Raw genomic sequence first — 16,555 nt, forward strand, 5'->3', positions numbered from 1 at the left:
TTTTGTTTTTTAAAGATTTTACTGGGGGAAAGGGAACAGGACTTTAGTGGGGAACAGTGTATACTTCCGGGACTTTTCCAAGTCAAGTTGTTGTCCTTTCAGTCTTAGTTGTGGAGGGCGCAGCTCGGCTCCAGGTCCATTTGTCATTATTAGTTGCGGGGGACGCAGCCCACCATCCCTTGCGGGAGGAGGAGTTGAACCGTCAACCTTGTGTTTGAGAGCCCACCCTCCAACCAGCTGAGGCATCTGGCCACCGGGAGCTGAGCGGCAGCTCGTTGTCTTCAATCTAGTTGCAGAGGGCACAGCTCGCTGGCCCATGTGGGAATCGAACCAGCAGCCCCGTTGCCCAGAGCTCGCGCTCGCGCTCTAACCAACTGAGCCACCCGTCTGCCCTGTTTTTTAGGTTTTCATTAAATAGGCTGCCTTTATTATCATAAATTTCTCTTAAGACAGGTGTTACGGATTTTAAATTTTGAATTTTGAGTTGCAGTGCAGTTGCTCTTCAGCAAAAGGCTTCACGTGGGAAGGATTTCAGGGTTTGTGTCTACAAATGCTGTGTTGTATAGTTTTTTAGACTAATTTACAGTTTCATTAAGATGTAGTTTTAACAAGAAAATGATTTTTGAGAAATACGTGCCTCAGATGGACTTGGTTTGTTCTGATTTATTTTCTTGTGGGCATAGCACTAAGTGGTATCCATTGGCCTTTTCAGGATATTGATATTAAGAAAGTAAATGGAGTTCCTCAGTATGCATTCTTGCAATACTCTGATATTGCCAGTGTTTGTAAGGCTATTAAGAAGATGGATGGGGAATACCTTGGAAACAATCGCCTCAAGGTAAAGGAATTTGCATAAGTTATTGTACTGTTATGATTTTTAGGATTTGGAATATTTTTGTGCATTTGTGTGATTATTTAAAATTGCAGTAGTGCAGTTAGATAACCATAAAATTAGTACACTTCTCTGCTCCTCATTCTGGTATATAAAATCTGAATTAAGACTTACTTACCCAGGCAGGATTACTTCTTTGTTAATTTTTGTTTGATTTTAACCAAGTGGTTCCCACTTGAGATGTTGGTTTGATAAGATTCCTAGAGAAGACAGGTTTTCTCAGAATTCTGTAGTTGAATAATTAGTGACTTTACTAACAAAAATTTCACCTTTTCAGCTGGGTTTTGGAAAGAGCATGCCTACAAACTGCGTGTGGTTAGACGGGCTTTCTTCAAATGTGTCGGATCAATATTTAACACGACATTTCTGCCGATATGGGCCTGTGGTAAAGGTAGGTGGGCGGTTTGGGTATGTAGTGTAAAGCTACTTCTGACTCCCTTTTCTTGGTATTCTGTCCTTTCAGTCCCATTTCTAGTGCCAAACGTTTCTTTAATAACTCACATATTAAAATTCTCCTTTTTAAAACTTGGCCTAAAAGGGCATTTGTATCTCATGTATTAGCTTATGATATGAATATTTTGAAAAGCTATTTTGAACCAGCCAAGATGATTAATTTTGAAACTAATCTGCATAATACTGTTAAATAGAATGTTTCTTAGGGATTTTTATAGTTTTATCTCACATTAAAATTAGACAATCTAATTATGTAATTGTTCACGTTCACAATAATACGTAATTAGACTTGATTTTTTTTTTTTAAATTTGTGCTTTACATATTTCTAGAGTCTTTTTTTTTTTTTTTTTTTTTTAAGATTTTATTGGGGAAAGGGAACAGGACTTTATTGGAGAACAGTGTGTACTTCCAGGCCTTTTTTCCAAGCCAAGTTGTCCTTTCAATCTTAGTTGTGGAGGGTGCTGTTCAGCTTCAAGTTGTTGTCCTTTCAGTGTTAGTTGTGGAGGGCACAGCTCAGCTCCAGGTCCAGTTGTCATTTCTAGTTGCAGGGGGCACAGCCCACGATCCCCTGCGGGAGTCGAACTGGCAACCTTGTGGTTGAGAGGACGCACTCCAACCAACTGAGCCATCCGGGAGCTCAGTAGCAGCTCAGCTCAAGGTGCCGCGTTCAATCTTAGTTGCAGGGGGCACCGCCCACCATCCCTTGCGGGACTCATGGAGTTGAACCTGCAACCTTGTGGCTGAGAGCCCACTGGCCCATGTGGGAACCGAACCAGCAGCCTTCGGAGTTAGGAGCACGGAGCTCTAACCGCCTGAGCCACCAGGCCGGCCCGATTTTTTTTTTTTTAAATGATGATGACTTTAAAGAGACTTTCACACAACAGAATATTCATCTAATCCATGTTTATGTAACCCACCCACAAACAACGGGAAAAGGGTCTCTGGACCCTGTTCCATTGTGTGAAGGTAAAGCTTTTAACTCCTTGAAAGCAAATTTACACTGTAGTGGCCATGTTGCATGATTTTGACATTTCTTTAAATGTAGCTTTTGTTTGAAGAAATACACATCTTAAAGATGGCGACTGTAAATACAAATGCAACAGCTTTAAGACAATAATGCTACTTATGACCAAAATTCACTGAAATTTTTCGTTGATTCAGGACTCTACATTTTTTTCCTCTCTGCCAAGGGTATTGATTTATTTGAGCCAAAACTAAAAGAATACTTATTTAAATATAGCAGGTCCTTGAATAACTGGTGTTTTGTTCAGCGTTATTTCATTGTAATGTTGATGAGATGCCACAGGGACTTTTGTTTATATCAATTAGACTGTGGTAAAATTGGTTTGATTATACATCATTTTGCTTCAAGTCACAGAACCTATTGATGACGTTAAGTGAGGATTTACTGTATGGTACAGTAGTACCCAGTCAACCTGAAAAACGAAGTAAAATACAGAAAAATAAAATAAAGGCATAATATACCTCAAGCCACAGTATCCACCATTTTAATCCTTAGGTCCCTACACATTTTACTGTGTTTTCACCAGAACATGCATCATCAGGAAAAGCCTGAAATTTTTGTCTGGAATATAATGTATATATTTTTTCTTAGCAGTATCCTTGTGACTTAGGATTTTCTTGGTACTGACGCGAAGTCTAGTGGATGAGGCTCTTACTTGCTTTTTGTTTTGTTTTCTTATAGGTGGTGTTTGATCGCTTAAAAGGCATGGCCCTGGTTCTCTACAATGAAATTGAATATGCACAAGCAGCTGTAAAAGAGACCAAGGGGAGGAAAATTGGTGGAAATAAAATTAAGGTGTGCAGAATGACTTTTAAACAGAACCGAAACAAAATCGTATTCAGATCTCGCCCTCTTAATTACTAGCATTTTGTAGGCAGCGAGCAAGGGAGTGGTTTATAACATAGGCATTGTATGGCCTCAGTTTTTAAGGGAGATATTACAATTCTTATGCTTGGCTTTTTTAAACTGAGAGCACAGGGTTTTTTAAACTATTGGGCACAAAACATTCCCTAAAAATCCTCTCATTCAAGGAATTGTGCTTCTCTACACCCTGGGTGCCTGATGCTCACGTGTATACTCTTGGTGCAGGCTGGCCCACAGTCACCTGTTGTTGGGTGTCTGCACACCGGAAGCTCAAACTGGCAGTCCAGTTTCCTGAATGATCCTCTCTTCCTCTTCTTTTCTCCACTTCTAAAGAGTGGATAACCATTGAAAACGTGGCATTGTGTCTAGTATTTTTGTTTAAAAGCTTGTTCATGACAGCTTGAAGGAGTTTATAAATTTAATAACTACAGTGATTACATTGAAGTAAGTCTTTTCGAAATAAGATACATGATACATGATGGGTATCATGCGCTTAGCATAGGCTTTATGAGTCTGAGGCCCAGCGGGGAGTAAAGTGTAAATGTCCTTCCATGTTTTGTTTTATGTTCTAACTGTGGTTCCAGCACATTTATGCACAACAGAGACTGCTGGATTTAGTTAATTGATTATTTAATTGGCAACCTAGAAGCCTGCCAGGTATTGTTTTAATTTTCCATTTTGCTTTTTTCTCTCCTTCAGGATTGGGTTCTGGAACTTTAAATTATAATTTTTTATTACGATATGTGTAGAAATTGAGGGAGATTTCAGGTTAACAAAATATAGTTTCAGTTATGAGGATTTTCACTTAATTGAAATCAGTTTCTCTTTCTTGAAATTTATCCAGAGGGCTATTTTGGGAAGAATTTTTAAATTTGTTAACCCTTCCCATTATCGAAATCTGAAATTTGCATCAAACACCTGCTGTTCTTTTTTTTTTTTTAAGGTGGATTTTGCAAATCGGGAAAGTCAGCTTGCATTTTATCACTGCATGGAAAAATCTGGTCAAGATATCAGAGACTTCTATGAAATGTTAATAGAAAGAAGGTATGTATTTTAAATCTATCAGCATAGCTTGAATTTTTTAATTTCTGATACAATTTAGGTGGAATTAAATTTTATTTTTCATCCTTTATTTCTACTCTTATTACCAAAAAACCTCTTCCTTTGTATCCCTTCATACCAAAATACAAGTTTATTTTTGCGAATCTAGTTTTCATGTGGCTCGCGGGCATTGGGTAGCCTATCTACATTTCTTACTGATTACTCCTACAATTTGAAAGACTATTTTGCCAGATTAAAACTTTATGTACAAATCATCCCACCATATAGTTTTAGATTATATATGACAACATTTTGAAGTACATTATAAACTATTAAATGCCCTGTATATTTAGTAATGACAATATCCATGCATGTGCTCATACAATTAACTTAAAAACAGGAAAAAAAAAAGCCCAGACTTTCAAAAGACTATTAAGAGCTTTGTGTAAATTCAAATCTCTTAAATAATTTGTGAATTAGTATATTAGTATATTAGTAATATAAATTGCCAACTTCAGCAATGTAAACAGTAAACCTTATTTCCTCTTGTCAATTTTTTTAATCAGTCATGGTATGTAGTATTTGATATTTTTTCTGCTGCTTGTAGGAAACATTATAGCTCAGAGTCATTTAAAGTCTTACAGTCTAAATTTTTTGTTAGCTTGAAACTTCCCCAAAACTGATAATTGATTCTTTTTTTAGACTGAATATATTAAAATATCCTAAGGTAATGTCACGAAGTTCTTCAATAGCTGATCACATTTGAAATTGGAAACTCTTCATCCATATCATGAAGCTGTTTGTCCAAACATGCTTGTGTGATTAAGTCTTCTGGAATGTTACCACTAGATCTCCACCCTGTACATGTGTGTTAGACAAAAGGCTGTGTGTGAAAAAAAGCCTTTAGACATTGAAGTTCAAGTATAAAAAAGGGCTCTGTGACAAGAATGAGGCAAATCCTGATCACGCTGCCAGAAACCTGTTGAACGCATTCCCTTTTTATTGCTACTTCTTGCCATTTCATTTTTATTTAAATCATAGACGATAAATATTTCTTTGAGTCATTTCCTTGTGGAGTATCGTGTAGTGGTCACTGATACTTGGAAGGTTTTTAAATGAAAAATGTCCCCCACAGCCAAAATCCGAAAAGCTCAAAATTCTAAGGTTTTGATTTTTCACTAGTAGAAAGGATCAAAAATCAACAGACCTCCAGCCACAAAGTCAGTCTTGATGTAAGGCTTTTCTTGATTGTGTGTATGTGTGTGTGTGTCTGTGCCTGTGTGCGCGCGCACACATATGCAAGAGAATGCCTGTGTCTGTAGAGAGAGAAAAGTTCTTGATCCTGGCTCCCCAAGTAACAGTTTGAAATTATTGTTAATACTTTAAGTGCTTACAGGAATTCAGACCCGTAAGTGAGTGGAAAGTGTTGGTGGTCCATCTAGTAGCACCTAAGACATACCAAAATATCCATTAAGATCTTCTGTGCATACATTAAATGTTTCAAAGAACGATGTCTTTTGGGGATTGGATAATATTATGTCGGTGTTAATTTTTATATAGTACCACTTAAATTCACTCATTTTACTGATGACCTCTGGCTCTGACTTTGCTCTTTGGTTCTTACCCGTGGTTATTTATCCCTGATAAATGGAGTTTATCTCCCAAAGTCGGAAGCAGGAGGGGGTGGGACTTCACTGTGGCCCAGTTTTGCCCCATTTAGTTTCATATGGTAGTGCTTATGGAAAATCAGAAGTCAAGAAAAGTAGTCCAGAGAGGGAGGATTCGTGCAGTAGAACTTAAGGATCTTTGCTTTTTTCCATAAAGTGGAAGGAAGTCATCTCACTGAATAGTTGATGCATGAATGAAAAAAATGCTTTACCTCTAATGGTAGTTCAGCTCAGGAATGTAAATGATGACCCATTTGCATAAGGGCTTCGCAGTTTAAAAGTAGTATTTCATTTATTCTCTCAAATACTGTGTCAGGAAGGTAGTATATTTGTTTCCCAAGTTGTGGTAAGAACATCTTTTGGCAGAAAAGTTATGAAAGACTTAGAAATGTGGGGCTCCTCATACTAATGCTTATTATAAGTCACAACACCCAGCACGAAAAGAATAAAAAAGGGTGACACCACCGACTGCTCTCCAATAGAAACGTAACGCAGGCTACACCTGCGGTTTTACATTTCCTGGTAACTACATTAAAAAGGAAAAAGATGTGACAGCAAGGATGGGCCTAGAGGATATTAGGCTCAGTGAAATAAGTCAGACAGAAGAAGACAAATAGCACATGATCTCACTTACATGTGGAAGCTAAAGAACAAAATAAAGGAAAAACAGGAAAAGTGAAATTTTATTTGAGTATATCTAAAATATTATTTCAACATATAATCACAGAAATTATTGAAGTATTTTTCTTTTTTTAAAAACTATTTCTATCAAATCCGGTGTGTATCTTACACTCACATCTCAATTCAGACTGGCCAGATTTCAGGTTCTCAGTAGCCACATGTGGCTAGTGCCTGCAGTATTGGACAGGACAGGTCTAAGTAATGACTAAATGATGGCAAAGATTTTTAGAAGCAGGACTGTAATCTCAAATGTATGATTCAATGTATAAATGACAAGGAAACAAAAGAACTAACATATTCTTCTTTGGGGTTTTTTTGACAGAGAGGAACGAAGGGGATCTTATGACTATAGCCAAGATCGCACATATTATGAGACTGTTCGTACTCCAGGCACATATCCTGATGATTCCAGACGGGACTATCCAGCTCGAGGGAGAGAATTTTATTCAGAATGGGAAACTTACCAAGGAGACTACTATGAATCACGGTATTATGACGATCCTCGGGAATACAGGGATTACAGAAATGATCCTTATGAACAAGATATTCGGGAATACAGTTACAGGCAACGGGAACGAGAAAGAGAACGTGAAAGATTTGACTGTGAGCGGGACAGAGACCATGAGAGGAGGCCAATCGAACGCAGTCAGAGTCCAGTGCACTTGCGACGCCCACAGAGCCCTGGAACGTCTCCCTCACAGTCCGAGAGACTACCAAGTGATTCCGAGCGGAGGATTTACAGCCGGTCCTCAGACCGGAGCGGAAGCTGTAGCTCACTTTCCCCTCCAAGATATGAAAAACTTGACAAATCTCGTTTGGAACGCTATCCAAAAAATGAAAAGACAGAGAAAGAACGAACTTTTGATCTTGAGAGAGTGGAAAGAGAAAGACGCTTAATAAGGAAGGAAAAAGTGGAAAAGGACAAAACTGACAAGCAGAAACGAAAAGGAAAAGTTCATTCCCCTAGTTCTCAGTCTTCAGAAACAGACCAAGAAAATGAAAGAGAACAGAGCCCTGAAAAATCAAGGAGTTCTAATAAACTGAGCAGAGAGAAAGCTGACAAAGAAGGAATAGCAAAAAACCGCCTAGAACTCATGCCTTGTGTGGTTTTGACTCGAGTGAAAGAAAAAGAGGGGAAGGTTGTTGAGCACACTCCTTTGGAAAAGCTGAAAGCCAAGCTTGATAATGACACTGTCAAGTCTTCTGCTCTAGATCAGAAACTTCAGGTCTTTCACATGGAGCCTGCAAAATCTGATGTGTCTAAACTGGAATCTGTTAGAATGAAAGTGCCAAAGGAAAAGGCACTTTCAAGCCACATAGAAGTGGTAGATAAGGAAGGCAGGCTTAAACCCAGGAAGCACCTAAAACCAGAGCAGTTTGCTGATGGGGTAAGCGCTGTGGATCTGGAGAAGCTGGAAGCGAGGAAAAGGCGTTTTGCAGATTCCAGTTTGAAAGCAGAAAGGCAAAAATCAGAAGTCAAGAAAAGTAGTCCAGAGATGGAGGATGCTCGGGTACTTTTAAAAAAGCAGCCTGACGTACCATCTAGAGATGTCATTCTGCTGAGGGAAGGAGAGTCTGAAAGAAAGCCTGTGAGGAAAGAAATACTTAAAAGAGAATCTAAAAAAATCAAACTAGACAGACTTAATGCTGTTCCCAGCCCCAAAGACTGTCAGGAGCTGGCCAGTATTTCTGTTGGGACTGGCTCAAGGCCCAACTCAGACTTACAAGCAAGGCTGGGAGAACCAGTAGGTGAATCTGTGGAAAATCAAGAAATCCAATCAAAAAAGCCCACTCCCTCAAAACCACAGCTCAAACAGCTACAGCTATTAGATGATCAAGGATCAGAGAGAGAAGATATTAGGAAAAACTATTGCAGTCTTCGTGATGAAACAGTTGAATGTAAATCAGGCCATGAGAAACCACATTCAGTAAATACTGAAGAAAAAATTGGCATTGATATTGATTACACGCAGAGTTACCGAAAACAAATGGAGCAGAGTCGTAGAAAACAGCAGATGGAGATGGAAATAGCCAAGTCTGAGAAGTTTGGCAGTCCTAAGAAAGATGTAGATGAATATGAAAAACGTAGTCTTGTTCATGAGGTAGGTAAACCCCCTCAAGATGTCACCGACGACTCTCCTCCCAGCAAAAAGAAAAGGATGGATCACGTCGATTTTGATACCTGCACCAAGAGAGAGAGGAATTACAGAAGTTCACGCCAAATCAGTGAAGATTCTGAAAGGACTGGTTGTTCTCCCAGTATCCGACCTGGTTCCTTCCATGAGGAAGATGACTCCATAGGCTCCCCTAGGCTAATGCCAGTAAAAGGGTCTCCTAAAGTAGATGAAAAAGGTGTCCCCTATTCTAATATAACAGTCAGAGAAGAATCCTTAAAATTTAATCCTTACGATTCCAGCAGGAGAGAACAGATGGCAGACATGGCCAAAATAAAGCTATCTGTCTTGAATTCTGAAGATGAACTAAATCGGTGGGACTCTCAAATGAAGCAAGATGCCAGCAGATTTGACGTGAGTTTCCCAAACAGTATAATTAAGAGAGACAGCCTTCGAAAGAGGTCTGTACGTGATTTGGAACCTGGTGAGGTGCCTTCTGATTCTGATGAAGATGGTGAACACAAATCCCACTCACCCAGAGCCTCTGCATTATATGAAAGTTCTCGATTGTCTTTTTTATTGAGGGAAAGAGAGGACAAACTTCGTGAGCGAGATGAGAGACTTTCCAGTTCTTTAGAAAGGAACAAATTTTATTCTTTTGCATTAGATAAGACAATCACACCAGACACTAAGGCTTTGCTTGAAAGAGCTAAGTCTCTCTCTTCATCTCGAGAAGAAAATTGGTCTTTTCTCGACTGGGACTCCCGATTTGCTAATTTTCGAAATAACAAAGATAAAGAAAAGGTTGACTCTGCTCCAAGACCTATTCCATCCTGGTACATGAAAAAGAAGAAAATTCGGACTGATTCAGAAGGAAAAATGGATGATAAAAAAGATGATCATAAAGAAGAAGAACAGGAAAGGCAAGAATTATTTGCTTCTCGTTTTTTACACAGCTCAATATTTGAACAAGATTCCAAGCGCTTGCAGCATCTAGAGAGAAAAGATGAAGAATCTGACTTTATTTCTGGTAGGTTATATGGAAGGCAGACATCTGATGGAGCGAGCAACACAACTGATGTGATTCAAGAGCCAGTAGTTCTTTTCCATAGCAGATTTATGGAACTCACACGGATGCAGCAGAAAGAAAAAGAAAAAGACCAAAAACCCAAAGAGGTTGAGAAACAGGAAGATACAGAAGACCATCCCAAGACCCCACAGTCTGCTTCTGAGAATAAAGAGTCAGAACTGAAAACCCCACCTTCGATTGGGCCTCCTGCTGTTACAGCTGTAACTCCAGAGTCAGCAGCATCCTCCTTGGAGAAGACAGCTGGTGATAAAACAGGAGAGGTGACTGCGGGGACAGAAGAGAAGACCGTGGAGCCGGCCTCCACCCCAGAAGAAGCAAAACCTGCGTCTGAACTGGTGTCTGTCACTGTGGAACAACCTGAACAAGCAGACTTGCCCCCACGAGCAGACGCCGAGAAGGATGCTGCGGGGACTCCTTTAGTTGGAGAAAATTCATCAGTCGACCAGATACCTTATCTGGATGCCAAGCCTCCAACTCCTGGGGCCTCATTTTCCCAGGTGGAGATCAGTGTAGATCCAGAACCTGACAGTAACCAACAGCTTTCAAAACCAACTCAGAAGCCTGAGGAAGCTGATGAGCCGAAAGTGGGAAAGCCAGACTCAGCTACTAATGTTGAGCCTACTGCAAATCAGAAAGCTGAAGTTGTTTCTGAGGTTCAGCCTCAAGCTTCTGAAGATACAGAGGTCGATCCTCCAGTTGCTACAAAAGAGAAAAAGCCAAACAAGAGTAAACGCTCCAAGACCCCCATCCAGGGAGCTGCAGCAAGTATTGTGGAGAAGCCCGTCACAAGGAAGAGTGAGAGGATAGACCGGGAAAAACTCAAGCGGTCCAATTCCCCTCGGGGAGAGGCACAGAAGCTTTTAGAGTTGAAGATGGAAGCAGAGAAGATTACAAGGACTGCCTCTAAAAACTCAGCCGCGGACCCTGAACACCCTGAGCCAAGTTTGCCCCTCAGCCGAACAAGGCGGCGGAATGTAAGGAGTGTCTATGCAACCATGGGCGACCATGAAAGTCGCTCTCCAGTCAAGGAGCCCATTGAGCAACCGAGAGTGACCAGGAAGAGACTGGAGCGAGAGCTTCAGGAGGCTGCGGCAGTTCCCACCACCCCTAGGAGGGGAAGGCCTCCCAAGACACGCCGTCGAGCCGAGGAAGACGACGAGACGGAGGTGAAAGAACCAGTGGAAACACATAAACCAGCTGAGGGATGGAGATCCCCACGGTCCCAAAAGGCAGCAGCTGCTGGTGGTCCACAAGGGAAAAAGGGGAAAAATGAACCCAAAGCTGATGTTGAACGTCCTGAGGCCACCACTGAAGTGAGTCCCCAAGTAAATGTGAAAGAAAATAACACAAAATCTAAGGCTGATAAAGAAGAAGCAGGAAGTGAACAGAAACGTGACAAAAAAGAAATTGGCATGGACAAAAATCCACCTGAAGCTCCCCCAGTTGAAGTAGTAGAGAAAAAAACAGCCCCTGAAAAAAACTCCAAATCAAAGAGAGGAAGATCTCGGAATTCCAGGTCAGCAGCAGACAAATCTGCAACTGTGAAAAACGCGGATGCCAGTGGCAGTGCCACTGTGGCTCCAGGCCCTGCCGGGCTGGCCGTGGAGAAGGATGCCGGGCTTGTGGCAGTCTCCCCCGAGAAGAGCGGGAGTCCCCCACAGGAGGGTGGTCCGTCATCCCAGGTGAGCAGTGATCCAGCTGATCCAGACAAGGAGCCGGAGAAGGAAGATTTGTCTGCCTCGAAGCTGTCCCCGGAAGCAAATCAGCTGGCGGCCAAGCAGATGGAGCTGGAGCAGGCCGTGGAGAACATTGCTAAGCTTACTGAAACCTCTGCGGCCTTCAAGGGGGCGGCTGCAGACACACCGGAGGGACTCTCCTCAGAGGACAAGGGCAAGCCCGCACGCCAAGCGAGCGAGACAGAACTGGCCGCAGCCATTGGCTCCATCATGAATGACATTTCCGGGGAGTCAGAAAACTTCCCAGCGCCTCCCCCTTACCCTGCAGAATCTCAGACAGATCTTCAGCCCCATTCTCAAGAGCTGCAGCCTTCGGAGGAGGGAACGGAGCCTGAGACCAACGAGGCCGTGTCTGGCATCTTGGAGACTGAGGCAGCTACAGAATCTTCTGGGCCACCAGCCAGTGCCCATGACCCCGCTGCAGGCTCAGCAGATACCAAGGAAGCTGGAGGGAACAGCAGCGAAACCTCCCACTCAGTGCCGGAAGCCAAGGGCTCAAAAGAAGCCCACGTTGCTCTTGCTCGGAAAGACAAAGGGCGCCAGAAGACAACTCGATCACGCCGCAAACGGAATGCAAACAAGAAAATGGGGACTACTGCAGAGACCCCTGTCTCCGAACCCGACCAAGTTCAAAGTAAGAGCCCTGCCACAAATGAGGGGACAGTGGTACAACCCTCCGAAACTCCACAGGAAGAAAGGCAGAGTGAAAAGGCCCAGGTCACTCCTCCAGAGTCCTGTGCTCCTGACCCAAGCAAGACTCCATCCCAGGAAAATTTGTCCCAAGAAAGCAGCATTGAAGAAAAGACTCCAACCAAAGTGTCTGTGCTCCCAGACCCACCCGCTCCCTCACAGCCAGCACCTGTGGACGAGGAGCCCCAAGCCAGATTCAAGGTGCATTCCATCATTGAAAGTGATCCCGTGACCCCGCCCAGTGACTCAAGCATACCCACCCCCATAATTCCGTCTGTAACTGCAGCAAAGCTCCCACCCCCTGTCAACTCTGGAGGAATCTCACACCAGAGTCCCCCTACTAAGGTGACAGAGTGGATCACAAGGCAGGAGGAGCCGCGGGCTCAGTCCACCCCGTCACCAGCTCTCCCCCCAGACACAAAAGCCTCTGACATCGACACCAGCTCCAGTACGCTGAGAAAGATCCTCATGGACCCCAAATACGTGTCTGCTGCAGGCATCACTTCCACGAGCGTCACAACTGCCATTGCAGAGCCTGTCAGTGCTGCCCCCTGCCTGCATGAGGCACCGCCCCCTCCAGTTGAATCTAAAAAGCCTCTTTTTGAAGAAAAACCAGCAGCTCAGGTAACAAACACCTCCAATACCCAGGCCCCAGAAGTTCCAGTAGCCACTGACAAAGAAAAGGTGGCCCCAGTCATCGCTCCCAAAATTACTTCTGTGATTAGCCGGATGCCTGTCAGCATTGATTTGGAGAATTCACAAAAGATAACTCTGGCAAAGCAGGCTCCGCAAACCCTCACCGGCCTGGTGAGTGCCCTGACCGGCCTGGTGAATGTCTCGTTGGTCCCGGTGAACGCGCTGACTGGCCCAGTGAACGCGCTGAAAGGCCCAGTGAAGGGCTCCGTGACCACGCTGAAAGGCTTGGTGAACACTCCTGCTGGGCCCGTCAACGTCCTCAAGGGGCCGGTGAATGTCCTGACGGGGCCGGTGAACGTCCTCACCACTCCAGTGAATGCCACGGTGGGCACAGTCAACGCCGCCGCGGGCGTGGTGAATGCCGCTGCAGGTGCAGTGAGCGCCACAGCTGGTGCAGTGACGGTCACAGCAGGTGCCGTGACGGCTGCCACTGGTGGTGTGACTGCCGCGACAACAGGTGCAGTGACTGTGGCAGGTGCAGTGATTGCACCGTCAGCAAAGTGCAAGCAGAGGTCGAGCACTAATGAGAACAGTCGCTTCCACCCAGGGTCTATGTCTGTGATTGACGAGCGTCCGGCAGACGCTGGTTCTGGTACTGGGCTGCGTGTGAACACTTCGGAAGGGGTTGTGCTCCTGAGCTACTCGGGGCAGAAGACCGAAGGGCCCCAGCGGATTAGCGCCAAAATTAGCCAGATCCCCCCAGCAAGTGCAATGGACATTGAATTTCAGCAGTCGGTGTCTAAGTCCCAGGTCAAACCCGATTCTGTCACCCCATCGCAGCCTCCACCCAAAGGCCCGCAGACTCCTTCAGGCTACGCAAACGTGGCCACGCATTCTACTCTGGTGCTGACTGCCCAGACGTATAATGCATCCCCGGTCATCTCATCTGTGAAGGCCGACCGGCCATCCTTGGAGAAGCCCGAGCCCATTCACCTGTCTGTGTCCACCCCGGTCACGCAGGGCGGCACAGTGAAGGTTCTCACCCAGGGCATTAACACCCCCCCGGTGCTGGTTCACAACCAGTTGGTCCTCACCCCAAGCATCGTCACCACGAATAAAAAGCTTGCCGACCCCGTCACCCTGAAAATAGAGACCAAGGTCCTGCAGCCGGCTAACCTGGGGTCCACTCTCACCCCCCACCACCCTCCTGCTCTGCCCAGCAAATTGCCTGCAGAAGTGAACCACGTCACCTCGGGGCCCAGTACCCCGACAGACCGGCCTGTCTCCCACTTGGCGGCCACAAAGCCCGACGCACACTCTCCTCGACCCAGTGGGCCTGCTCCGTCCCCATTCCCAAGGGCGGGCCACCCCAGCAGCACCACGTCCACCGCACTCCCCACTAACGCCACAGTCATGTTGGCTGCAGGCATTCCTGTGCCTCAGTTCATCTCGAGCATACACCCGGAGCAGTCTGTCATCATGCCACCCCACAGCATCACCCAGACTGTGTCCCTGAGCCACCTGTCCCAGGGGGAGGTGAGAATGAACACACCCACGCTGCCCAGCATCACCTACAGCATCCGGCCGGAGACGCTCCACTCTCCTCGGGCCCCACTGCAGCCTCAGCAGATAGAGGTCAGGGCCCCGCAGCGTGCGGGCACACCCCAGCCGGCCACAGCAGGTGTGCCCGCCCTGGCCTCCCAGCACCCGCCAGAGGAAGAAGTGCATTATCACCTGCCTGTTGCTCGGGCCACAGCCCCTGTGCAGTCAGAAGTGCTGGTCATGCAGTCCGAGTACCGACTGCACCCGTACACCGTGCCCCGGGACGTGAGGATCATGGTGCATCCCCACGTGACGGCAGTCAGCGAGCAGCCCCGGGCGGCAGACGGGGTCGTGAAGGTTCCACCAGCCAGCAAGGCCCCTCAGCAGCCAGGGAAAGAAGCTGCCAAGACGGCAGATGCCAAAGCAGCCCCCGCCCCCGCCCCCCACGGCGAGGCCCGCATCCTCACTGTCACCCCCAGCAACCAGCTCCAGGGGCTGCCTCTGAGCCCACCTGTGGTGGTGACCCACGGGGTGCAGATCGTGCACTCCAGCGGGGAGCTGTTTCAGGAGTACAGATACGGGGACATCCGCACCTACCATGGTCCAGCTCAGCTCACACACGCGCAGTTTCCTGCCGCTGCCTCCATCGGCCTGCCCTCCCGGACCAAGGCCCCCACTCAGGTGAGCGCCGAAAGTCAGCCTGCCAGTACCAGAAATGGTTGAGGAGCCAGTGTGGTCCCTCAAGTGTGTCACTCTTCGTGGGTTTAAAGAGGAGCTTCCTAAATTTGGAGATGACGGGATCAGATTTTAGTACAGAGAGCTCAGAGACACGGAAGGAGCTCTTTGTGGGAACTGGTGGAGTGCCTGCAGGGGTGGGGAGCGAGGGGACAGGTGACCTCCTCTTACCGGAACCCTCAGTGCTGAATGCCCCAGAGCATCACCGATCGGTTAAACCCCTTCCATGGGCCTGGCTGATGGGAGGTGCCTGCAGCTGACCCTGCCTGGGGCCCGGAGCCCGTTGGTTGGGGGCAGGGTATTGTGCCTAACAGATTCTGACTGTCCCTTTCTCTTCCCACCCAACTCCAGGGCCCCCCTCCTGAAGGTGAGCCCTTGCAGCCCGCTCAGCCTGCACAGTCTACACAGCCTACCCAGCCCGTGCAGTCCACACAGCCTGCCCAGCCCTCCCAGCTCAGCCAGCCAGGCCAGCCACCAAGCAGCAAGATGCCTCAGGTCTCCCAGGAGGCGAAGGGGACCCAGACAGGAGTAGAGCAGCCTCGCCTCCCCACCATACCTGCAAACAGGCCAGCTGAGCCGCATGCCCAGGTTCAGAGGGCACAGGCAGAAACAAGCCAGACTTCCTATCCCTCCCCGGTGTCTGTCTCCATGAAGCCTGACCTCCCGGGCCCTCTCCCTGCTCCGGCTGCCCCAAAGCAGCCATTATTTGTCCCCACAACCTCAGGCCCCAGCACCCCTCCAGGACTGGCTTTGCTGCACACTGAAGCCCAGCCCTCCCCTAAACAAGATTCTTCTCCACACTTGACTTCGCAGAGGCCTGTGGATATGGTTCAGCTTCTGAAGGTAAGCCTAGGAGGGATCCCCCCCGCCACTGCCCTCCAAGCTTTGTGCTATGTTAAAATGTCGTAAGAACCCCACCTAGCTCAGCAAGCTGCTGCCTAGGGCCTGTCCAGCATGGCTCTGCTCTCCAGCCATGAGCTCACTTCCTGTTTGTTTCCTCCTGGCAGAAGTACCCCATTGTGTGGCAGGGCCTCCTGGCCCTCAAGAATGACACAGCTGCTGTGCAGCTCCACTTTGTCTCTGGCAACAACGTGCTAGCGCATCGGTCACTGCCCCTGTCTGAAGGAGGCCCCCCACTGAGGATCGCACAGAGGATGCGGCTGGAGGTCTCACAGCTGGAAGGGGTTGCCCGGAGGATGACGGTGAGATGGGGCCCGGGGGAGGTAAGGTGTGGGTGGCTCCCAGCTGCCTGTCTCCCTGGCTTGTCATGGAGTGGATGACAAGGGCATGTTCTGTCTCCTCTGGGGGTGTAAAACGCCTTCAACAAATGTGCGGGTGAGCTTCAGGAAGGGGGTGCTTTGGGGCCTTCAGAACCCAGTCCCCTGGGTT

At 46.6% G+C, this 16,555-nt stretch overlaps 1 protein-coding gene across 3 annotated transcripts in view; it reads left to right on the forward strand.

Annotated features, from left to right (window-relative positions):
• Window positions 1-16,555, forward strand: part of SPEN (spen family transcriptional repressor) — a 74,054-nt gene that overhangs the window by 55,680 nt on the left and 1,819 nt on the right. For all 3 annotated transcript variants that reach the window (XM_033114528.1, XM_033114529.1, XM_033114530.1), the window contains 7 exons: window positions 713-838; window positions 1,170-1,283; window positions 3,052-3,165; window positions 4,178-4,278; window positions 6,946-15,112; window positions 15,518-16,009; window positions 16,174-16,368. In XM_033114528.1, coding sequence (XP_032970419.1) covers window positions 713-838; window positions 1,170-1,283; window positions 3,052-3,165; window positions 4,178-4,278; window positions 6,946-15,112; window positions 15,518-16,009; window positions 16,174-16,368 — 9,309 coding nt within the window. The remainder of the gene's footprint in view (window positions 1-712; window positions 839-1,169; window positions 1,284-3,051; window positions 3,166-4,177; window positions 4,279-6,945; window positions 15,113-15,517; window positions 16,010-16,173; window positions 16,369-16,555) is intronic.

The sequence above is a fragment of the Rhinolophus ferrumequinum genome, chromosome 9 (assembly GCF_004115265.2).
Source record: "Rhinolophus ferrumequinum isolate MPI-CBG mRhiFer1 chromosome 9, mRhiFer1_v1.p, whole genome shotgun sequence".
In the NCBI taxonomy this organism is placed as follows: domain Eukaryota; kingdom Metazoa; phylum Chordata; class Mammalia; order Chiroptera; family Rhinolophidae; genus Rhinolophus; species Rhinolophus ferrumequinum.